Here is a 24,736-nt window from a genome sequence, read left to right on the forward strand (position 1 = left end):
TTACTTTCATTTGGTACGTTTTTATTTTTGAAAAAGTATATTATTTGCTTCTAAAAAGCCAAAAACTTTTCATATTCAATCACACATGATAGGATGCCAACGAGGAGTTATCGACAAGTATGTCAAATTGCTATATTGTACAGTCACATACCCTATAATTTCAACCAACAGACAAAAAATAAATTCAATCACTACCATGAAGATGCAGATGACAACAGCCAGATGAAGCATTTAAAAAAAAGAAGGAAATATTCATCTAGAAAATTAACCAGATATCAGGAAGAAGTAGAACACATATAAAGAGAGGCAAAACGCTCGACCAGGACTTTACCAAGGCTTTAATGCGCCTTTTACAGCGGTGTGAGATAAGTTAGATATACAAAACTTCCTTTTGTAAAAATACTTAATAGATCAATATATACATATCTGGTATAAGATCCCACCATGTAGAAAATTTTAGCTCTCAACATGCTGTTTCCTAGTAATCACAGAGTTGAGCTTCTCGACCTCATTCAACAATGAGGAGTTTCCTTCACATGCTTCTTTCAAAATCTGTAATCTATTCACCACATCACAACTTTGAAGGGGCATACATCCCTTATGGAATGGTTCAGATCTGGTATCTGGCCTTTGGTACTCGAGTAAGTTAATAAAAAGGACCTGTAATTAGATAAAAGCAAGTACAAATGTGAATTCAAATTAGAATTACAGAACAAGCCACAAAACTTCCAGATAATATTTTGCTGGGGACTTAAAAGTGCAAACTTTAAAAAGATCAAAATTTTTAAGTGCATGCTTGCAGGACCAGTTGTGGCAAACTTAGACGACCAAAACTAGATACTTAAAAGACTTTTTTGGACCAACCCTTCAAACATAAGGGACCATTTTTGTCATTTTCTCTCTGAGATACTGTCAACTGTTTTCTCAACCTACCAGATTAAATAACTGAGTCATGGAGAGAACAAACATGGCAATAAAATTGCCCAATCTCATAATCATTTGCTCTACTTCATTGTTAATGTGAATAACAACAAATTTCTGAAGGCGCAAATTAAATTGGCAAAGGGGAGCATTGTTAAATGCAAAAAAAGACATGAAAGTGTCAACTTCTTTCTCGGCTTACAGACAAGCTCAATCAAGCAATGGTCAGAAGAACTGAGATTAAGTTTATATACAGAGAAAATCCATGTAATCGAGTTCAGAACCCATTTTAAATTTTGAACCAAATACAGAGAGCATTAAAGTTTTCAAATCAAGATGAATTAGTATATGCTTAATTTAGATTTCTGGTTTCTAATTCCTAATTATAATGTACGCGTCCATAATGTCTTCTTAATGATTAGTGATATATCCGGCTATATCAATCTGTTAGCAGCGTCCTCTTCAAGATAAAGACCATAAGCCGTAGAGATTAATCTAACTAGTAAATATTTTTTTTAAAAACTATTGGTTGGCAGGAATTTGCTAAGGCACACGCCTTAGAGCCTTTGACATATTCACTTGTGTGTCATCTAAGCAGCGCAAACTGCAAAACTCACATCCTGCTATATGCATTGGCTCAGACCTTAGATAGCATCTTAAGAAGGGGCCTTTTACAACCAAAAAAAAGGTTTCACTTAGCAGTTAAGTAACAAATTTGCTTACCTCATGTTGCTTCTTACGGGAGTAGTCTCGTAGCAGAGATTTGACAAGCTTGTTTCGCAAAGGAATCATATTCCCAGAGCAACTCTGGAAAATAAATGATGATAGATGGTGCAAGGCCAAAGTGAACGAAGCGGATCCTCGACGTGCTGCTTTGTCTAGAGCTCCTGAAACCCATGATTTACAGTAAGCTTCCAACATCCTCTCATCATCCTGCATCAAAGTATTAATCACCACAAGTAAGCAAAGTATAATTATGTCTTTGTTTACAGAAAAAAATTAAAAGAGCTTTCCTCAACTCGACTTGGCTAAAAATCGGACAACACAAGCAATCATTCTCTCGATCACTCTTTTCCAAACAATGTTTAGCAATGCCACAGTTATCATCATATTGCCAATATCCTTCCCTTTTACCTTGTAACTTTTTGTTGTCATACTACCTTGCTCTTAGGCGGCAGTGTCTTGTACAAGGAAGGATACGAACAAGATTAATTATCATTATTTATATTTGACATCCTGAACAACTAATACAACAACAACAAGAAGACGCCCAGGGTCTATTAAGGTTAAGATGTACACAGACCTTACCCCTACCCTTGTCGGATAGAGAGGTTGTTTTGGATAGACCCTCGGCTCAAAAGAAACCAATAAATCTTGTGTTAACCTGATTAACCATCCACAACAACGACATACCCAATGTACCTCCAGAACATACACGTTATTTTAAAACTGTAACATGGACAGATGCAGCCCCTCCCGTCAAACAGCAATTTTCATTTCCCTTTCCTTTTTCCCGTGTCTTTCTTTCCCATTTTCTTTTTGTTTAATAATATGAAGAGCAAGAGGGAGGCAAATCACAGAGAAGTCTCGGCTATTCTTTTTCCTCCCAAATTCCAATCAAAACATGAAGTGGACAAAAAACATGAAATATATGTCATTTTTAGCAAGTCAATTTAGCTGCACCGCCCTGTAAGCACACTCGTAGACAATGACAGATCTAGACCACTGTCAAACTTAAATATTCTCAAGTGAGTCTTCAAAACCATCAGTAATATCCTCAGAACATTCATCTAAGAGAAACACATCAAACTTAATTTAGAACGGTGAGAGGATATTTTTCAACTGGTATTGGATATCCCATTGTTTTTGGATCAAAACGAAATTATATTTTTATCCTTAAACAGAAAACAAATTTTCCAGTATAAAGCTATGGGCGACTTTCCAGAATCCTTGTTTACCCAAAGGAATTCATTTAGCTTTCACTACATTAAAGGTCAACTTAATAATTATGTGATTGTCAAGTGTTAAGTGTATTTACTGATAGTGTTGAAGTAAGCAATACCTCAACAGGTTCAAAATATCCATTAGTTGCAGCAATGCACTTCTCCAAAGGAGGCAAAAGCTCGAGAGCACAAGCGTTAGACAGTGCATTCCATGCAGCAAGCCTTACAGGAGCTTCAACAAATTGATGCAGATAGACTCCTACTTGACGACCAAATATCATGTCACCATAAGAAACAGCAGCAAATTGCTCTACTAGATTGTCAATGAATGTGGAGTAGTTCTCATGTATGTCCGTCTTAAATTTCAGGCTCTTTGCATTAACTTTTTCTTCCCTGTCAAGAAGCTGTCCATAGATATCTTGCAAAGCTTTGTAAAGATCCCTGCTATTGTCCTCCTCAAAAATGCTCATTCCAGAAAGTAAAGTCGCAGACAACGCGTGCAATTTCCATACTATAGGCACATTTCGGACTGGTGTTTGCAACTCAGCAGGAAGGGATGTGGACATCAGTTCAATACCCAAGAGAAAGAAGAGTCCACCTTTTGCAACTTTGAGAAAATCCAGAGACTCATGACTGGTAGAACAAAGAACTGAGAGTGGACTGAGAAACCAATGCAAGGGAAGAGGCAATCTTTGGTGAGCCCACTCAGCCACCAAACATTTAGGTTCTTGGCTGGCAGGGTTTGATTCAGAATTTTCCTCAGGAATGGTGTCCAGTAAGACACTTCTTCTTTTAGAGTTCTTATGGAATGCTTGCTCATTTCCAGCAGCAGATTTACGCTTCTGTTTTACACACAACCATTTCTTCTTAAAGTGAGAAGCTAAGACATCACTCAACAGTAAATAGTCCTCTTCTTGATACACCAACTCGAAAGACTGAAAACCTTGATTAAGATTAAGAAAATGGCGGATACTGAAATCAATGTACTTTAGAGTGGGAACCTGAAACAAGAAATCAAGCAGCTTATCTACAGCAGAACTATCCATTGGACCCAGCAATAAACATGCTCCCATGACAGAATTTATTTTTTGTATTATAGAGTTCATTCCTTCAGCTGTAAACTGATCTTCCACAGATTCAATGGGAAGCACATCAAGCAAGTAAATGAATAATCGTGCAGCTACTTGTGCTGATAAAATATTTTTAGACCAAAATCCCCCACCAGGGGCACCCCAGCCTACACCAATCCCCGGTGCTGGACCACCTCTACCAAACGTCTCAATTGATTGCATATGACGCCATTCAGAACTATTTGATTCCATTACACTTGTCATCAAAGCTCTTAGTTCAGGAAGAGAAGAGTGGAGAATCCCAGCAGCAAGAGCTTTTTCCTCTCTTGTGGAACCCTGGTATGGCAATGAATTCCGAGGTTCATTGTTAGCCAGTAAGATCAGCTTATCAACACACCAAGCAACTCGCAACAATCCCTGAAGGCAACTATTGGATGCTATTGATGTTTCTTGTTGGTTTGTTTTTCTCAAATAACACAACCTCTCAAGGAATGAACTGCTGCCAGAAGCATCATCATGGCTTGTACTACTTATACTTGAAAAACTCATTAGTCCATTTTTCAAAATTGCTAGTCCAATCTTAGGGACAAAGTCTGGCAGCCATGGAAGAGTCCCATGGCACAACTCTGCATTATCTTCTGGGATTACAGCTTCAAGCACTGCAGAAAGCATGTCCATAATTGAAGATATCAACCACAGTAAAGGAGGAACTGCTGAATCTTGCATATCACCATTCAATTTCTCCTCATTTTCCCCTTCAAAAAGATGAGATAGGAGTGGTATCTCCTTTATCCTAATAGACTCTAGGGCGGAATCAATCATAGGACCAACCTGGGCCCAACACCAGCTCTCTGCTTCTTTTGTAGTACCCCTGTCCAAATGTTGCATGTGGGAATAAAAAATTGGCAGTCTTCTAGTTAAAGCACCCAGTACAAGGTATGCTTCCTTGGCAATGGCAGTATATTCGCTGAGGACACTGTTTTCAATCAGCTTCCTAAATGCAGGCACATTCAACCAAATGCATAAGGCAGGAAATAAATCATCAAAGAATGACACACAGTATCCATGTTGCACACAGACCTTCCACAACCGTAACTGTTCAACCAGAAGGGCTGATGAAAACATACGAGCCTCTTTTCCAGACTTTACCCAATGGTCAAAAGAAGTATACCGATACAAGTGCCACGTCATCTTTTGAACAATTCCAGTCTTGACAAATTCTAGGCAGTTCTTCTTGTCAAATCGAGCCAAAAGCTGTCACATTAAAGAACAAATTTAAACGTGGCAATGAACTTAAAATTTGGATAAATTATTACAGGCACAAGTGTTTCAAGCATGGATTCTTGACGCGCTTACTTTCAGGAGTGTAACTGACTTGATCTTTGAGGTACTAATCTCCATTTGCTCTTTACTGGTGAATCTGTTGATGATTGTTTCAACCAGCTGTTGACAATTCATAATTGCAGCTGCACATGTTGGCGAATGCCTAGCTATCGCAATTAATATGGAAATCAGGCATTCTTCCAAAGCTGTTGAAGGCTCAGTCTGGCAGAAAAAAGAAGAACATAACATGTCATGCTACAGTACACAACCAGCAGTCATCATTTATGAGTCAGTTATATATTGGACAAGGTGCTCATAATCACAAGCTAGAATACAAAAGAAGCAGGTCCATCAGAAGAAACATACCTCCAAGAGATATTGAATCCTTTGAAGAATCCCCATCCTAATCAATCCTGCAGCTATATCTTGGCCAGCAACAACAACATCATCCTGAATAGTGTGTTCATTTTCATCATTATCCAGATAATCCCGGGCAAAAGGAAGTATGTTGGAAGGCTTTGCGTTGTATTTCCAGAAACAACCATGGAGAAAACCATCTTCGATTTCAGGTCGACTTCTAAAGACAGGAGCAGTGGGTGCCTCCCTCTGAAGAGTTGGTATCCTCTGACAAAACACAGAGGTCAAGAATAAACCATCTCCCAATATACAGCTCATAGAGACAGCAAAATTTATAGTCTTACCTCCACAATTTCAAAAAACTCCTCATTGATCTCAAAGGTAAGAGCACACTGAATGGCTCTAGCACACGCCAGAACTACGGAACTGTGATTGTCATCCAGATACATCCTACAAGTAAAAAATGCATAACACTTCTTTTGAGTAAGAAAGAATGCAAAACTGTTGTCTCAAAGAAAATTGATCTTGTTCCATGCATAGCAAAGTTCAGCATTTCCAGTAATCCTAATTTAACACGAGAGATACTGAAGTACATAATTTTCAGATTGAAGTGCTGTTATCCAACTAGTCCTGGTCCATATCCTTTAACTATAACGTCGAAATTTCAAATAAGGCAAATGGAATCAATTCTATTTCCTTGAAACAAACCACAATCATTTCGGGTTTCATATTTTATTAAGGGACAGAAACAAAGAGATATGCATGTAGTCTAGTCTACAAACCCAAGGTTTTGACCCAACTACTAAGCTGAGCACTTCAGGTTGCAAAGCAGTAAAGAGATCAGAGTATATCTCAAATTCTTGTGAAGTGATAAGTCGATTAGTCTGCAACATTGAATCTTTCAACCATGAATCATGGAGTTCTCAGAACGCTAGACAGATAACTTACCATCAGCTGACCTGTCGACCACCCAATCATTTTAGAGGGGGCTATGCCTAACAAGGCTCATGCAGAAAAAAAAAACATTTTTAAGAGGCTAGTTTGATTCTGAGATTCTACTACAAGGAACACTAGAATCCAGAAAAGGTGAGCGGATGGGATGGGGAGAGGAATCTAGTACTGCAGAAACTGAGATTTTCTACAAAGACGCTCACGAAAAAACAAAAACTGAGATATAATTTTGTCACGTGCAAGTTCCGCAATCAACTATACACTTAATAGTTTTAACCCAACTATCCTCCTTTTCTCAAAAGTACTTCACGATTTCCACCTATTTCCCCACTAAACTCTTTTTTAGTCGATTTCCAAATAATTTTGAGGAGTAAACAAATTCAATTACCCAAAGGTTTTTCCCTTACACCTAGGGATAAAGACTGAAACTTCGTTTGATGTTTTTGCCTTCTAATGCAGGTAACACCTTTCCCTTCCACAACAACAGCTTCCTTACTTACACTGCAAGTGGAGGCTCAAAAGACACAAGTGAAAGGAAATCTAAAGACAAAGAAGATTGTGGACAAATGGAAGAAAAAATGAATAATTGGCTATGCATGAACATAAATGCAGTATTACTGATGTCTATAACAAACAAACAAAAAAAGCATTACATCTTGAAGGAGAACTATTTTCCGGGGACAAAAAACAGGCATTATCTATAATACCGAAATGACCAAACATGGCACTATCTCATAGACAAACCATTATTTAGCACATCACAAGAGAAGGCCAAGAAAAAATAAAGAGGAAACACTTACCTCAATAATAGGGCAAGCTCAGGTTCTGGGCCTAGTGTAAAAGCCCAAATGGCCTCCCAGTCAATAAGTCCATCTCTGTCCTCAGATCTTAAGAGACACCCCAGCTGATTCTGCTGAATATTGTGCATTGCTCTATCCAGCACAGATGCAATAAGATGGAATGCAAACGTCCGTTGTCCAGGTACCTGTAGACAAGGAGCTCAAAGACTTAAAAAAACACAATTAGACCAGCACGGAATGCAGACACAAAAAAGTATGATACTGAATATCCAAAGGATTCAAAATTAAATATACTAACCATACTTCTTGCAAGAGCAACTGCTTCTTTGATGGTGTAACCAGCCGCGCCAGGATCACCTTCAGTTCGCAGATAGTCACGCTTGGAAAGATTTTGCTCAGCATAAGATGATGTATTACCTGCAACAAAATGAGGCATACCCATCAAAATATTTCATTGGTTGAGGCATTCCTAACAAGTGGACAGACGAGACACGAACACGAGAGGCACTCTACGAACCTATAGGAAGTTGATTTAGAGCATCACCTATTGAGTAGAATAATCAGATATTATGACGTATTATCAACCCACTCGATGACCAGATTGCTAAATGGATATGAGGAAATGAGAGTGGGAGAGTGCTTAGGGAGAAAAAAACCTGCCTAATCTGCAAAGGAAGGTCAGTTTATTTTTTATTTGTTGATACATGTGTAGTTAGGGTACAAATACACAAGGTCAGTTCTCAACTTTGACAGTTGACAAGAGCAACACTATCCTCCATAAAACAAAAACATCAGTCGGAACCTGGCAGGTCACAAATAACGGATGCCCATCACATTCAACGGGGTCTAAGAAATTAAGATGTGTCCGATCCCACATAAAACCAATCCCAATAAGACTTGTTAACTGAACAACCAATCCCAATAAGACTTGTTAACTGAACAAGATTTCCTGCGGAAAAATATATTTGACAACTTGGCAACTGGCGACCAATGAAAGCAGAAAGAATTGACCTGTAAAAGGAAGTTCCTTTGGAAATTGTCCAGCAGTACGAAGAAACAGCTTATGCCAAAAATAATTATAAGACACCACTACAACAAAGTTGAAGAGCTCTACTTAGTGGAAAACTTGAAGAGCTACTATCGCTTGGAATTGACCTGTCTTATTTCTATTGGTATATGACAAAGTGATAAATGTGTGCACAAAGTGTATCTTTGAATACACCAGAGAGGTTCAGCACCCTTATCCTTGCTGCAAACTAGAATTATATAAGGAAATACACATAAGCATGTGAATCAGAACTTATCAGTGGCTGCAACTGAGCAAAACCACATAAATATAACTTATATTAGACATAAGATTGATCTAACTGGTCATCTTTGACTGCTTCGACCAGCTTAAGTACGCCTGCCACTAAACTGGTGATTGAGCATACGAATCAGAATTTATCAGTGAATGCAACTGAGCAAATCACAGAAATGTAGCTCATACTAGACATAAGATTGATCTAACGAGGCATTGTTGACTGTTTCGACCAGCTTAAGTACGCCTGCCAGTAAACTCGTGATTTCCACTGTTCGCTAATAATGCTTGGTAAATTTATTTCTTCCTCAGATGAATCATACACTAGAAGGAAAAGATAAGAGAACGAACCTGCACTGGAAAGTAAGAGCTTTGAAGGTATAAACAAATTTAGGCTTACCACTCTTTGAGACATCAAATTCACTCTTCACAATATTGCCATCCAAAGAAAATCTTAATTCACGCACACTCTCAACTCTTTTACTCCAATCATCCCACACACTGGTGCTTGCACTCAAATTTGGAGTATCAACTTTTACATTTTTCAATGTGCCTTGTGAGGTTGCATTGTCCATCTGATCCAGCAAATTACCCTTTTCGCCACTGTGATGAGAACCAGATTTACTAGATTTTCCTCTTTTCAACTTCTCTTGGCCTCTCCTCTTCAGTGCTGCCAACATTGCTGGACTAAATTTTGCCATTAATTCTGACTGTGCTTCAGCAATTTCTTCAGCTGACATTCTCGCTAATTGAGCTTTATTCTCAGCATCAATTTGACTCTCAAGACTGCTGGCATTCGGCCTTCTTTCCACTTCCTGGGAGTCAAAGGTAGCATCAGTTTTGTTTGCATAAATGTTATGCTTCTGTGATTTAACCTGTAAAGTAGGATGCATATCCTCAATTATTTCTTCCTCCTGCTCAGTGATACCATTTCCACATCTCTGCTCTGGTAAGACAGAACGGTAGTCACTCTGTTCCATGCATCCCTTCTCGATGTTCATTGACATGTCTTCCTCTTGCTCTTGAACCATATGCTCATCCTCCATGCTGATATCCTGAGATTTTGCAACATCTTCTACGGATAAAACAGCACCCTTTCCATATTTATCCGGAGTACGTTCATCTAAGTTGCTTATGTTTCGAGATATTTCTGCAACATCCTTTCGCTCTTTTGATGTTGACATCAACTTGCGAGCACTTTCTTCCCTCTTGGATGGTACAGAACTATTATCACTAGCCACTATCTCCCGCCACCGACTAAAATCCAGCCCTTTATTCTCTTTTCTTTCCATAGGCTTAGCAAAAACTCCGATCTGGTCCATTCCAGTGAAATCTTCCTCATTATCGTGATTATTGTTACCACGAACGATTCCAACTTTTGGGGTCCAATGCTATACAAATATGCAGATAGATGCACATATTAGTACAAGTAACAAAACTGCACCCACATAAACAAAAAGGTTCATGGTTCCTTCTACATATATGACTATCAAAAATGAGTTTTGAACATGTTCATCAAGATCCTATCCTAACTTCACACGGATCCATAACATCACAATAGATAACTAAACAGAAAGAAGGTTACTTTAATACTATAATGTGCCAAAACAAAAGCACATTTTTCCATTAATGCATAAGAGTATGTCTAATCTCTCTTGGCTTGGCTATATGGGAGATACCAGATACTCCAGTTGGTAACATGTTTTATGATCGTTAGTACATACCTTCCATTTTCAATTTCCAACTATCATATTTCACTTTGAAAACAAGAATTACTTTTTTTCAATTTTCAATTAGTTGTTGTTGCTGTTCCTGCTAAATAGAAATTACGACTCACCAACTAATGTAATGACAATAACGATTTGTCTCAAATTAAGGAGGAGGAGGAACTTACTGGACCATGAGCGCGGTGACGGGCCACGGGAAAAGGAAGAACAGTAGGACGAGGTGCAGAAGACCAAGTTGTAGGTGGTTTTAATGGTTGTTCTGAAAACCCCTTTTCAACTATGCCGCCCACCAGGTGGGAGGCATCATCTTCATTGATAACAGTTCGAAAAATCTTTTGAGTGGTGCGTTTCTTGGGGTCTACGTTGTTCATTGCTACAATCTTGAAAATACAACAGTATTTGATGTTTAATGGAGGAAGTGGGTTTTTTCGGGGTTTAAGCAAGAATGAGAGAAATACGGTACTGCCACCGAAGTATAGAGAAAAAGAGAAGCTGAGGGGAAAAAAGGGTGTTTTTTGCTAATATATAGGGGATAAAATCGACGTTTATGCTTTACAAGGAGTCGCAGGTGACAAATTTAATTTTCGAGGGCTGAGTATACCAATAACAACCGAGTAAGACGAGTAGGGTTGGTTTTTTGAACAAACCTCTAATTATTTATTTATTATTAAATTTATTATGCCTATTACTTGATAGTTATGAATTAATTATTTTATTTATATTAATTATGATTTTAATATTTTCATAAAGTTTATCTTTTTCAAAATAACTAATTCATTTAATATAAAAGTAAAAATGGACAAGTAAATAAGAACTGAGGGAGTATCTCAATCATTATTTTTACGCCTCTCTTGGTCTCTGGACAAAAAGGAGAAGTTTATAATTTAATTAATATTTTATAATTTGACTTAGTTTATGTTAATTATATTTATGTAAAAAATGATTTGGCGAGTAAAAGTATAGAGTTGTTAGATGTGATAAATAGGATAAAATTGGATTGTGTTATTAGTAAAGATAAGTAATAATTTGATCTTTAAAGAATTAGATAAACAACTAAAGAATGTCACTAAGCTTGTTTTTTAGTATATATATATATATATATATATAAGACAACTTCATTTGAAAAAAAAAAGTGCAAATAAATTACTTGAATGATTTACTACTCGAAAAAAATTATAGTCAATAACATTATACAAGAGCATTGTAATTTAATGTTGTGTATTTTAACTAGTTAACAAAATGAAAAGGAAAAACATCTTAAATAATATGGTGTGGTACGAATTAATATGAAGCGAATAAAAAATTTAAGAAATTGCTATATGAGGTGGGATTAAGGATGTTCATGATTATGATTATAAAATCAAATTTAACGCTAATTTGAATTAAATTGATTGGAAAAATGATATTTGGTTTTAAATTTTGAAAAATCGATATCATTTGGTTTGGTTTTATTTTTACTAAAAATTAACTGCAAAAATAATCAAATCGAACCGAGAAGTTATATATATAAATTTTATAATTATTTATAAATAAAATATAAGCACTTTGATAAATTTTGATTAACTTAAGTCTTTAATTTTAGGGATAATGCACAAATACCTCCTTAACCAATGCCCTAAATCTTATAGACACACTTATATTATACTAATGTCCTATTACCCCTGAACTTATTTTATTAATAATTTTTTATCCCTTTTCGACCTACGTGGCACTATCTTGTGGACCCAACGCTGGTTGACTTTTTTTTTTCAAGCTAGTGTCACGTATACCGAAAAGGGATAAAAAATTACTTATAAAATAAGTTCAGGGGTAACAGAACTTTAGTATAGTATAACTGTGTCTCTTGAATTTCAAGCAGGTTAAGGGAGTATTTGTGCATTTTCCCTTAATTTTACTATTTTCTGAAGTTCAACACTTAAATTTTAGCTCAATTATTAAAACCTTAAGTTTGAGTCCCTCAATATTCATTACTTTAAAGATCACACTTTCTCTATTCTTTATAAAATCTTCTAATGCAACATTGAATAATTTAAAGCTCAAGCCAAGGAGGACGATAATTGATTAGTTCCGACTATAAAATATTTGTTGTTGTTTTTTTAGAAGTAATTTCTCAATACTTTAAGGTGTAATTTTATTGAAATGTCTATCGATAAGACGCTGACAATTGAAATCTCCACAATATTGAATCAACTTTATCTTATTGACAATGAATTTTTTAGTTAGTGAAACTTGGTACATTTCATGAATCACTTTGTTAGTGTAATAGCTTATTTATAAACTATTCATGTACTTTAGTGTTTGTATGTATCGAGATGCGCATGTGCTCAACAAATTTATTACTTTCAAATTAAAAAAATTTTGAAAAAACTAACCAAACCGACAATTATTTTTTTTAATTTGATTTAGTTTTAGGAATAAAAAACCAATTTAAATTGATTTAATTTTAAACTTAACTAATAATCGATCCAATCTAAACCATGAATACCCCTAAATGGAATGAATTAAATATTTTGCGAATTTAAGCTAAGTCTATATATCCTTATGAACGTCCAACTTCAAATTTTTTTTTTGTTATTGACCTTTTTTTTAATGATCAACTTCAACTTTTTAAATTGAAACTTTCAAAAAATTAAAATATTAATAACAATGTAAATAATCTTCAATATTTTGAATTCAAATTTTGCGATACAGATATAATTTGGCTATATATGTATGAAATAACAAATTATTAATTCAAATTAAATGTTATAGCCATAATTTTTTTTATTTGTAATTCGCATCAAACGTTCTATGTTTTTTGCTATCCCATTTGTATATCAAAATATACAAATGCAGGACTCACTTGTATAACATAATATACAAATTTGTATACCGAAACATATAAATACATCCATTTGTATGTCGAAATATACAAATGCAAAACCCATTTGTATACTGATATATACAAGCAGACCAAATATATATATTTTTATGTATATATATAACAAAATATACAAATTAATAGCCATAATAAATATAAAATACAATAATACAAATTATAGCAATAAAATATAACTTTTACATTTGCTAAACCTAAATTTTAATGGGAAAATTGTATATAATAGCAAACTAATAACCTAAAATAAATGGAGTAGCTAGGGTTTGATTTAATTGTGCTCCATAGCAAACGTTTGCAAAAAATTGTCAGGCGCCTCTCTCCAAAATATCTCGCTCGTCACTCTCCTCCAATCTCTCGCTCGCTTCCTCACTTTTTTATGCAAACACAAGCGTATAAAAATTGTTTCTAATTGTATAAAGCAGAGAAAATTGTATAAATACATATATTTTTGTTCCCCTCTTCCAGATCTCGCTGGCCACTCTCCCAAATCTCGCTCGCCACCCTCGCCTTTCTCACTTATACAAACAGAAGCGAAATGTATAAATTGTGTTTCTATTTGTGTAAAGCGTGAGAAAATTATATATACACATGCAAGTACATATATTTTCGTCATATACACTTATAATTATATCAATAAAAATACTCCCCTGCCCAGTTTATTTTTCCTTTTTCTCTTTCTCGTTTTATATAATTTTCAAATTGTATCTAATTTCTCTCTTTCTCGTTTTATACAATTCGATTCAATTGTATATTCCTTGTCAAGTCTCTTTTGTCTTTCTCTCTTTCTCATTTTATACAAATTTAAATTATATATAATCGTTCTATACACTTATAATAATACAATTCGTTTTATACACTTCTTTTTTATACAGTTCTCTGCCCGAGTGTCTTTCTGTTTCTTGTTTTATACACTTCATTTTATACAATTTGCTTCAACTGTATATGTATAGCGAATTATACAGTTTCTATGTTTGCTATGGAGCGCAATTATGCAAACTTTGCTGTAGCATACAAATATAAATTTTTTATTTGCTATATGTGAAAGTTGTCCAATTTTAATTGAAACACCGTTGAAATAAAATATATTGTGTGTCTCACTCTTAAAAGCTTATGTTAAGGAGATTTTTAGGAGGAAAAGAACCCGCAATGGTTGACCCGTATACCGGCCCAAAAGAAGCTTGAACATCTGGTCCAGGTGTCAATGGCAGAAGCTATTTCCGGGAAGCATCTGCTGTGATTTGCACTGCACTCAAAATATATATATGTATAAATCTCTCATCACCATTCAAGAATCCATCATCAATCTACGGTTACTGTAACAGTAATGGCCGAATGGTCTCAACTTCCCAGAGAACTCGTTGAACTCATATCCAAACACCTTTCCACCGAAACTGATTTCCTCCGTTTCCGTTCCGTTTGCTCTTCATGGCGTTCCTCTCTTCCTCCTAAACCCTACCCGTCTTCCCTTTCCCGTTTTCCCATTCTCCCCAATGACGGCATCGCTGAAAATAGCTGGGGTTTTAAACTCTCCAAATCACCCCTCTACCTTATCCATCCACCTAATCAAACCAATAACCATGGATGGATCATCAAGCTCGATCGAGAAAATCCACACAGGATGCGTTTATTCAATCCTCTTTCCAGATCCCAATGCAAACCCCTTCCTTCTGATTTCCCCAAGATTTTGGATTCCTCGCAATACCCAATTCGCGAATTGTGCCATGAGTATACTCTTCAGTTTATAAAGTACCGACCCAGGGCTAGTTCCATTGCCGATGCTGGGAATCTCTACATGGAAAAAGTCGCTGTGCGTATGGAAAAGAATGGGTTTGTGCTATTGACAATTCATGTTTCTGGGAAATTGGTGATGTTTAGATCTGGTGATACCAAGTGGTCTATTGTTGATGAGTCATCTTTGCCTTACGATGATGTCATTATGAAAGATGGGAACTTTTATGCTGTTGATAATACTGGTAAGGGAGTGCTTGTTAAATTGAACCCTGGGACAGCGCCAGAATTACAAGTTGTTGCTCATTCTGTGTTTGGGGGAGATAAAAAGTTCCTTGTGGAGTCTTGTGGTGACCTTTTAATGGTTGACAAGTATTTGAGTATTGGGCCTGAAGATGATCTTGGATACAATGAGACTGTTGAGTTTTACGAGGAATTTGATTGCTACATGAGCGAAAGGACGGTTAAGTTCAAAGTTTATAAGTTGGATGGAGATATGCAGAGGTGGGTTGAGGTCAATTGTTTGGAAGATAGGATGTTGTTTGTGGGGGATAATTGTACATTTTCTGCTTTGGTCTCCGAGCTTGATTTTGGGTGTAAAGGGAACTGTATACTCTTCTCGGATCAGTTTTTCTGCAGCACCGAGGATGATGGAGGATTCTGGAAGCATCACGGCATTGGTGTGTTTAGTTTGGAAAATGGCAGCATTTGTCCTATAAATTGTTGCCGTGGCTATGCCGAGTTGTTTTGGCCTCCTCCTCCTTGGATTTGTTCTCCTCCAACTATTGATGTAAGTGATGTTTTTTTTTGCTGTTTCAGGTCCTAATACCTTTACACTGCTTATATGCTACTATAAAATTTTGTGCATTTGATGTGATTCTATTATGTGTATTCCATGTCTTGCTGCTGATTCATGTGGGAGAGATAGAGGCTCTTCCTATGCCTGGTTCTGTGTATGTGTTGTCTCTGATTTATCTGTCCATCACCATGTTATCTATGTTTAGACTAGTATTTGGACGACCCATTGATTTTGGTTGATACTCTGGCAATTAAACTATTGAATAGTTGAAAGATAAAAAAGGAAGTTGAAGATGGACAAACTAGCTTTAACCTTCCTTTCAATGAAAATAGTATTTCGGCTCAATGATGTCTGAAAATTGAATTGAATCACTGACAAGCTCTCCTTGGTGAATAATATTTGTGCTAGGAGTATATATTACTGGTCAAGAACCATTCCGCCTTGATAACTATTTCATATTTTCAACTTCAACTTGAGATTTTATTTGCATATCATTGATTGTCTTACGATTTAGTTGGTTATTTCAACTACATCTTGAAATAGAGAATGTAAAGCTGGAACACTTGTTTGAGGAATATTTTAAGTGAAATAATGGTTCACCCACAACGCTTCAACTGTTCTTTCCAAGTGAATACTCCTTTCAACTTCAATCAAATATCGCTCAAAAGCCTAATGTTATTGCAGTTCACCCACAAGATGAGAGCTTGGGGGTTTACATTCTACTGCCACAGCAACTATCCTGCTTCTTTTTTTTTCCTCCATCTTTTGGTGTTCAAGGGCTTAAATTTATCTATTTTTACTTACATTTGCTATTTCATGCAGGCTGAGCTGAATGAGCTGAAAATCTAATTCTCTTGGAACTTGATGGGGAATAAAAAGAAACTAGCTAGCCAGAGCTGATCATATGCTGGACTTCTTTAAACTGTACATATGGTTTTCTTCGGAAATTGACATTTCGCTCAAGGTTTAACCCGCATAAGTGCTTATGTGGCATTGACTGGCACAAATAAATGAACAAGTTGTTAAAACTATTTTCATTGACAGTATAATGGTAAAGAAACAAGGATCTCCATGTGTTTGTTTCTTTACTAAATGTGGTTCACATAAATTTCACCTTTATTATTTTAAGTACAGTTGCAGCTAACATATGATTACCAGTCATTCAATGGAGAATTATTTGATTGTGTGAGCACTTATTTAGTTACATTGAGTTGTTATGCCTATTTGTGTGGAGGAGGGCAAGATGGTCTGGACAGCACCTCTTAAAACGAAGGAAATTTAATTTACATTTCCTCTTGTAGAGTACTATTGGCTTCTATTTCAAGAACAACACAAGAATGAAATCATCTTCGACATCTTAAACTATGAAGAGATTGAAATTATATGATTAGAAGCTTTGGATGCCCTATTTCTACAATAATCGGGGCTTATTTCTGATGGAATATTCTATCTTCTGCCGTGGATACTGCATAACCCACCTATATTGATATTCCCAATCCACGAAACCTTCACTTTGGACTTGGTTCCCTCTATCCAAGCTTGAAGTTGCTCACCCTTCATAATAAACATCACCATCAGTAACTCGGTTTTCATGTTGGATTTGCTTATTGCTCGCGAGCTGTTGAGGTGTAAAACAATGATGGGAATAGGTATAGGAAGAGATGTCAGGTATTCACATTAAGAACGGAGTTGCTTACTGCATTTGGATTGTTGAAACTGCAGGATGCCAGAATGATGTTGGATATGGGTATATTGATCAAACATGCGCTTTAAGGTTTCTAAATTCAAACTTTGTTATAAAACATTCAACTCAAGCACAAATCTTACATTGTAGTGGCATTTCATGCTAGAAGTACCTTTCCAATATTCCATCAGGATTAATGTGGAACACTACACAGGTGGAGATAATAGTAGGATAGCCATTGTTGGAAGTACATCTAACATCCATTAATTGAGGAAGACAATAACTAAGATGTTGTTAATTGCTAAAACTGCCTGGAGCAATCACCATGAAGATGCAATTACTTTTCTACATCTAATGGTAGCTTTTTCTTTTCTATACCATAAGAAAGCTGCTATTTTGCACTTGCCAAGCAAAAACTATGCAACTACATTTAATGCTATCCTTCTCAATGTAACAACTGATTAAGATCAGATTGAGAGTTTTGAACAACCGCACTATCCTAAAAGAAATATACATGATAAAGAACATAATTGAGATCAAAGCATCCTTGACTAGTCATCTGTTAGTTCTCAGTCCCGTTCAGGGGCATCCTTAGAAGGTCTTCTGGCACTAAGATTCCCCGCGTATGACCACAATTTATCCAAATCAGTTGGACTCACTTTCTCCAGTTTAGCCGTAGGTAGTACCTTTGAACCAGCCTTAGAAGGAGAAGCTGTCTTCCCTGGGCTACCAATCAAGGGAGATAAGCAGAAGGTTGGTGTAGCAAATGGAGAGGTAAATGGGGAATGCTGTATAGAGAAGGGGCTTGGTGACATCCGCTTTTGGACTGGAAGACCACCCAAACCTCCCCTATTGAAAAGGGATATATTCTCTGCTGCAGCACATCGTTTTGTGGCATCATCCACGAATAACACATCGTCAATCCTTGCCATAATGTTAAATGCCAAGCTCTCCATGACCCTTGAGTAACTCTCAAGAATTGACTGTCCAACATCCTGCAGTAGAACACATTAAGTTTTCAGAGAGCACAATAGATGAAGACAGCTAGGTCCCTATGTATCTGGTTGTTATTGCATTCATGACAGTAGCTGACGATTCATTTCCTCCCTTTTATCCACCGCTTGCCATCAGAAACATTTCACAAAATATCAATATTCGGCAATATAGAAATAGAACCAAGAATGAAATTCCATAACAGTATAATAAAGGCATCTTCACATTTCACACCTTGAGACCACTTGTGACTAGAATTTCCACTGCCTACACATTCTATTGCATAGAGTTTATCATTATTAAGCAAGAAATATCTCATAATAATTCCTCCCTTATCAAAACAAATATCACTATGCCCCCTATCTGCTTCACTCTGCTATTTAGTCTTCATGTGAGTTTGTATCACCTACCTTGTTATACTGTATTTTGTTCATGTCAAGTGCAGTTTGAGGAAGACCAGGGAAGCGAAGCCTGAGACTATGCAAGAGAGTTTCTGCTCGTTCTGCCAGATATTGATTCTTACCACCATCTGCAACAAGGCCCTTGACCTTCCCTCCCCATGACTTGCCTTTAGATTTTCTTTTATGTGGATGTTTCTTCTGGTCCTTCAGTCTCCAAACATACACAGCAGCCTCAATTCTATTTGCAACTTCCAGCGTATGGTGCTCTGATGACAAGTCCAGGCAATCAAGAAGACATTCAGGTGAGAAATTGTCAGCAGTGATGTAACGATAGATGATATCACCTAGACATGCTTTTCCACTCTGCAATAAGAAATTAAGAAACAATTCAAGAAATGAACAGTTGCAATTGACAAGTAAACAGCATTTCTTTTCATCAAACAAGTACTCTAAAATTGTCCTTGGGAGGATATCAGAATACCCATACGAGGATAACAAATATGGAATGCAGGGAAAAAGGGAACAAAGTAGTCTCTGAAATTTAAGTTTACGGATTATTTATCTAATAAGGAAACTTTACTTTGTTTTCTCTTACCGTATTTTCTTATCAAAAACATAAATGTTGAGCTACCCACTTACATTAGACAACTGTAGCATACTTCATCTCTTTTTGTGCAAGTGAACTAATTAAGAGATACAGCAACATTAACCATTGGTGCAATGAAGAAGGCAAGGAAAACAAAGGAAGTCAAGATATAGAATTATTTAAAGAACCTGACATAGGCTGCAGATGGCAGCTCAATTTTTTTGGACAAAAAACTCTCACTAAATATAACTATAACTTCTACTTTAAGTAAACTCAACAGGATGCAAACCTTGGGCAAAGTTTCAATATAGGCACTTGGAGTCTCCACTTCAGCGAGCACATTACTGTTGATTGCCAAGGCTGCCTTCAGTATCTGGTTTGTGCAATCCCTACACTGTTGCACTCTCTTCCTAGCTTCTTCAGACAACCCTTTTGGGGGAACTTTAGGGCAAGGCAACCACCATTTCTCTTCCTGTCGAACTGAGGGCCTACCAAACCCTATTCCAGGAGGAAAAGAGTCACAGTCATCTCCTTCAGCTAAAACTATCCCTCGATCCACATACCAAAACTCTGTGTCACGAAATCCATCAAGAATGCTAATCAACATAGTATCAAGTTTCTTCAGAGCAGGCAGGTTCAAGTATAAATCAGAACGTGGTCGTGTTGCCATTACTTCATATGTGCCTCCTCCAGGGAATTGTTGAATGGAAGGCACAAGCTCCACAATAGAGTCACTAACACATAGCAGCCACTCCATCTCCCTACACCACATTGCCTTCTTTTGTAGGGCCAGTGGCTCCAACCTCCACAGTTCTCCAAATATAGTAGCTATAATTATCATACAAGAAAACCCAATTTCAATACAAAATCAGATGTGCAATCTTTCATGAAATTACTCTTTGAGTTCAAAGGAAAGACGTAGTTATACTAACCAGAAAGATTTGTGATAGCATTTGAGATTGCAAGTGCCGTAGAAACCCCTTTACCCCCTCCAGACATGTCCTCACCAAGAAGCAGCTTGGCAAATCTCTCCTTCATCAGATCAATTTCTAAATCAAACACAACCTAAAAGTCAAGAAACGATAACCCACATTCTAAAGGGGAAAAAAGCAGCAAATGTCCAAAAATACCAACAGATGCACAATGACAAATCCGGTCAATAAAGGTAATATTGAAGCTCAGTACAGATATCAAACATAAAACTTGCATAAATCTCTACCGGATTGGCGTGAAATCGCATAGTTAAACTAAAACTAAAAAAATGCACAAACCAGATAAATCTGCCTGGCGTTTCTCAGACTTGTCATTGCAGAGCACCACATCTTTCCCGCCAATCGCCGGGAACACAAATGGAGGTAACACTGGTGTGGGAAACTCGGATTTGGCAGTGAATCTCCGGCAAGGGAGCGGCGAAGAGGCCATAGAACTGGATGCGCCTTCAGCATCATAGCGCCGACAAGAGAAACTGCTTGAAGAACTTTCAGACTCACTGACATCAGCACTTAAACTGTAGCTTCCACATCTCTCACTCTGCTGATCAGAACCTTCTTCAGATGATACACTCCCCATAGTTAAGCACTCAAAATGCTTTAGTAAAAGTAGTAAATAAGAAGATCCTAGATGCAAATGAGCTTCATAATGATTGCAAATAAAAGTAAAACAAATGGCGACAATGGGCGAGAGAGAGCTTAGCAGTGAAGGAGAAAGAAGAGGAAATGGTGGAGGGTGAAAAAGCAGAAAGAAGATAAAGCAAAGCAAAGCGCAGTTCACACAGTACTACTATTACAGTAGCTGTTTCTCTCTCTCTCTAAAAAAAAAAAAACTACTGTGACAAAAGAGTGGTGCGTGGGAAATTTTACTGTACGATTAGACGGCGTTAGTTTGAAGGACGTCTGTTGGGTGAAAAAGAACGGCGTTAGTTGAGGAGTTGACGACAAAAAGATACCTACTACCCGACTTGGTCCTTTTCTTCGTTTGAGAGCATTTGCCTTTGCAGTTTGCCACCTCATCCACTGGGATTTTAATGATTTACGGAAAATTTAACGCATATCATACGAGTATATTTTGAAGTCTTGGGGAAAAATCATACTCATGTTTTAGAAAATAAAATATACACTATAGTAGAATAGATATGTGGTGTGAAATTTATAAGAATTAGTTCTAAAATATAAATTATAGTCATGACATAATATTATTTATTTTGACCTTATCAAATTTTTTGCTTAATTATTTTCTCATTTTAATTTATTTTAATAATATTTAAAAAAAATATGACATATTTTTATATTAAGTAATAATTTAATTTTAAAATATTTACTTTATTTCTAATGAAGTAATTTGAAAAAAAGAAAATTATTATCATTCATTTAAAACTGTAAATTTTAAAAAATTTCATTTTTTTCTTAAATATTATATCGAGTACAATTACTTTATAAAATAGGATAGGAGTGAATTATCAAGATTATAATATGCACCATGTGAGTGTGATACCATACCACGTATGTTTTTGACCGGAGAAAATTGCACAGTATCGTTAACTTATTTAAATCCCCGAAACAAATGTGAACTGAAATTGCTAAAAAAATTGTAATTTTATAAATTTTAAAATAAGTATAATATATTTGCTATCAAATGAAACAAACTAATGTGTTTTTACTAAATTCGGCACACACACATCCCTCTGGTAGTCCAAAAGATTAGATTGGTTCGGTTTGTTTAATTAAATGGAAATAATTACAGCTGTGTTGGGAATTTGAAGCTTTTTGTAGTCTGCTTGGTTTTCCTTCTTATGCAGAGATACTTGCATTCACGAGAAAGTTATTTCTTTTTGGGGAGATTTTATTCGCTTTCCTGAAAAAATATGGGAATTGGCATTGCTCTTTTTTGATTTTACATTCCAGTTTAAGCTTAAGATATGATATTGACACAGGCGCTGAGATTCGAGATTTTTTTTCCGACGTCAGTTTTTGACCCGGAGGAAAATAGGATGAATTGAAGTGTGCATAATTTTCTACTCCATTTTAGGGGCAGGGAAGCTTGCGATTGCACGTGACAATGGCAGAAACGATAGGTCGGATTGCAGTTGGCGTGATGGACCCTTGTTTGTCCGGCGTGCTTATGGAAAGTCATCTAACAAACAATTTTAAAATTTTAATGACTAAACTATGCTACACTCTCAAATAAAATTGGGGAAATTATTAAATTAAAAACTCTAGATTATATACCGAAAGTTGGGAATAAATACCATTAGTATTATGCATGCATCCAAACCACTAATAGCAGCCTTTTTCTTTTATCTCTATTTGGACATCATTTTTCGAATAGTATTAGTTGTTGTAATCAACTTCTCATTCCTTTGTTTAGTCAATAAAAATTGATTCAAATTATTAAGTGTTATTTAGGAAATTAAAATTAACTAATTAATTCTTTCTCTAACTTTACAATAAATGCTTGCAACTTTTTTCAAAAAGAGGAGACTGATGGAATAGACAAAGACCAATTCAACATATGTGTGACATATATATAATATATATAGTGGAAAGGATATTAAATAGCTTGTTGAAATTGGGGAGAAATGATGTTTTATTAGTTTCTTTTTAAAAGAGAATTTTATTTTACATCTCTTTTTTTATACATAAGAGATTTCTTATTTAAATTGTTACTTAGGTTAATGAGGTAAGAGATAAAAGCTAAAAATTTGGTTAAATAGGAGTAGTTGTTAAGATTAGAAGCATCTAAGAGTATACGAAACAATTAAGAATCTAAGGGGGGAAAAAGAAGAGCTACTAGCAGGGGCTATGAGAACAATAATGTCAAAGTAAGGTTGTAATGATGACGCTTTATTAATTGTCTCTGTGTCCCTATTTAGTTCTCTATTTTAGAAGTAACACACATTAAACACCAATAATTATTATAGATTAGTTTCAATTTTATTTTTAACTTAAAAGATTATACAACTCTCAAGTATAATAAATGTATTTTTTGATTTCAAAAAGCATGCATTATAATTTAATAGTACTAGATGTTTTCTAAAATTAAATAAGGACATATTAGAAAAAAAATTATTATTCTTTCTTAATTTATTAAAATGGACAAGTAAATAGAAAAAAATATGAACAAGTAAATAAGAATAGAGGAAGTACTTAATAGATGTCATGTATTTACCAAAATGAAAGGGCATAGTAGGGTTTAGGTTGTTGAATTTGAGGGGGTTTTCGGTGTGCAATCGATATTGGAATTGAAAAATCTTTTTGACGAGAAATTTTGGTTATTAAAATTATTTTTATGTAATTTTAATTTTTTAAATATTTTTATCCTATTTACTTTTAATATTTTTTACTAAAAATGAAATAAAAAATAATTTATTTTAAAATAAAAAAATATTTTAATTTTTAAAATTTTCTAACTAAATTTTCTGATAATTTAGCACTCTTTAGCGAAAAATATAAAACTTATGTAAACACGGTCAGTCAAGTGATGAACGACCGATGTTAATGATGCTGGTTCCCATGTGCATTTAACCCTTCTTTCTTTAATTAGTTTTCTACCAATCTAAATCTATTATATTGGTAGTCGATTAGAGTTAGAGCTACTAATACACATATGCTAATCCATTATCTAAAAATTGTTCTGCTTACTGTTTTGAAATATACAATTATTACTCCATGCCTCCTTTAAATATACCAACAACCCAGCGCTAAGTTTAGTAATAAATCATTTCAAACATGATCTCCTGTAATTTGAATAGGATAAAATAATTTTGTTAAGATTTTGTATGTTTTATTATCAGCAGTTCTTGTGTAAATAAATTAAATAGTTTTGAAATCAATTCCCACAACAAAGGTGAAGCAAATGAGAACAATGACAACATCTTCCTAACAAATATTTCATCCGTTGTAATTTAAAATTAAGAGAAAAAAATTATGATCTAAAATAAGTGATAGATAATTGTTTGACTGAATTATTTCATTAATAATAAAATAAACATTTTAAAATAAATTTATTACTATTAAATATAAAAAATTATATATTTTTTGGAACCGATTAAAAAGAAAATTAAATCGCATTAGTTAGAAAAAGGGAGTAACAGAATTTGAATAAAGAGATTAGTAAATTACTTAATAATGCTTTACAAATAATTTAAGTAATGTAATCAGGTCAATAAAATGAATTATAGAAATCTTTTACGCCTTTTTTTTTAGGGGGTTGCTACTTGAACTAGGGTGTACAAATCGAATTATTAAGTCAAATTAAATTGATGAATTAAATTAAATTG

At 35.4% G+C, this 24,736-nt stretch overlaps 3 protein-coding genes across 3 annotated transcripts; 1 reads left to right on the forward strand and 2 right to left on the reverse strand.

Annotated features, from left to right (window-relative positions):
• Positions 1–230: 230 nt before the first annotated feature.
• LOC107008049 (transcriptional elongation regulator MINIYO) lies at positions 231–10,921 on the reverse strand. Its single transcript, XM_015206946.2, has 10 exons — positions 10,560–10,921; positions 9,066–10,056; positions 7,664–7,782; positions 7,366–7,550; positions 5,959–6,064; positions 5,624–5,881; positions 5,291–5,479; positions 2,984–5,188; positions 1,645–1,854; positions 231–660 (listed from the first exon to the last, which is right to left on the reverse strand). The coding sequence occupies exons 1-10, from the start codon at positions 10,761–10,763 to the stop codon at positions 457–459; spliced, it is 4,671 nt and encodes a 1,556-aa protein (XP_015062432.1). The 5' UTR covers positions 10,764–10,921; the 3' UTR covers positions 231–456.
• Positions 10,922–14,381: 3,460 nt separating this feature from the next.
• On the forward strand, positions 14,382–16,989 carry LOC107005864 (F-box protein SKIP23-like). Its single transcript, XM_015204518.1, has 2 exons — positions 14,382–15,788; positions 16,620–16,989. The coding sequence occupies exons 1-2, from the start codon at positions 14,595–14,597 to the stop codon at positions 16,644–16,646; spliced, it is 1,221 nt and encodes a 406-aa protein (XP_015060004.1). The 5' UTR covers positions 14,382–14,594; the 3' UTR covers positions 16,647–16,989.
• Positions 16,990–17,702: 713 nt separating this feature from the next.
• LOC107005854 (rop guanine nucleotide exchange factor 1) lies at positions 17,703–21,273 on the reverse strand. The gene is made up of 5 exons (XM_015204510.2): positions 20,733–21,273; positions 20,394–20,510; positions 19,751–20,289; positions 18,885–19,238; positions 17,703–18,476 (listed from the first exon to the last, which is right to left on the reverse strand). Exons 1-5 carry the CDS (start codon positions 21,028–21,030, stop codon positions 18,051–18,053), a joined length of 1,734 nt encoding a protein of 577 aa, XP_015059996.1. The 5' UTR covers positions 21,031–21,273; the 3' UTR covers positions 17,703–18,050.
• Positions 21,274–24,736: the final 3,463 nt, after the last annotated feature.

Source organism: Solanum pennellii, chromosome 1, assembly GCF_001406875.1.
Source record: "Solanum pennellii chromosome 1, SPENNV200".
Classification (NCBI taxonomy): Eukaryota; Viridiplantae; Streptophyta; class Magnoliopsida; order Solanales; family Solanaceae; genus Solanum; species Solanum pennellii.

What these genes read in the sequence shown, in the direction of transcription:
- LOC107008049 (XM_015206946.2), bottom strand. Translation starts at nt 10,763, where the DNA reads ATGAACAACGTAGACCCCAAGAAACGCACCACTCAAAAGATTTTTCGA. An exon ending in GTCACCGCGCTCATGGTCCA is followed by an intron (nt 10,057 to 10,559) that starts GTAAGTTCCTCC and finishes ATATTTGTATAG; the next exon opens with CATTGGACCCCAAAAGTTGG. An exon ending in GGATTCAATATCTCTTGGAG is followed by an intron (nt 5,480 to 5,623) that starts GTATGTTTCTTC and finishes TTTTTCTGCCAG; the next exon opens with ACTGAGCCTTCAACAGCTTT.
- LOC107005864 (XM_015204518.1), top strand. Translation starts at nt 14,595, where the DNA reads ATGGCCGAATGGTCTCAACTTCCCAGAGAACTCGTTGAACTCATATCC. An exon ending in GTTCTCCTCCAACTATTGAT is followed by an intron (nt 15,789 to 16,619) that starts GTAAGTGATGTT and finishes TATTTCATGCAG; the next exon opens with GCTGAGCTGAATGAGCTGAA.
- LOC107005854 (XM_015204510.2), bottom strand. Translation starts at nt 21,030, where the DNA reads ATGGGGAGTGTATCATCTGAAGAAGGTTCTGATCAGCAGAGTGAGAGA. An exon ending in ATATTGAAACTTTGCCCAAG is followed by an intron (nt 19,239 to 19,750) that starts GTTTGCATCCTG and finishes TTCTTATTGCAG; the next exon opens with AGTGGAAAAGCATGTCTAGG. An exon ending in ACAAAATACAGTATAACAAG is followed by an intron (nt 18,477 to 18,884) that starts GTAGGTGATACA and finishes GTTCTACTGCAG; the next exon opens with GATGTTGGACAGTCAATTCT.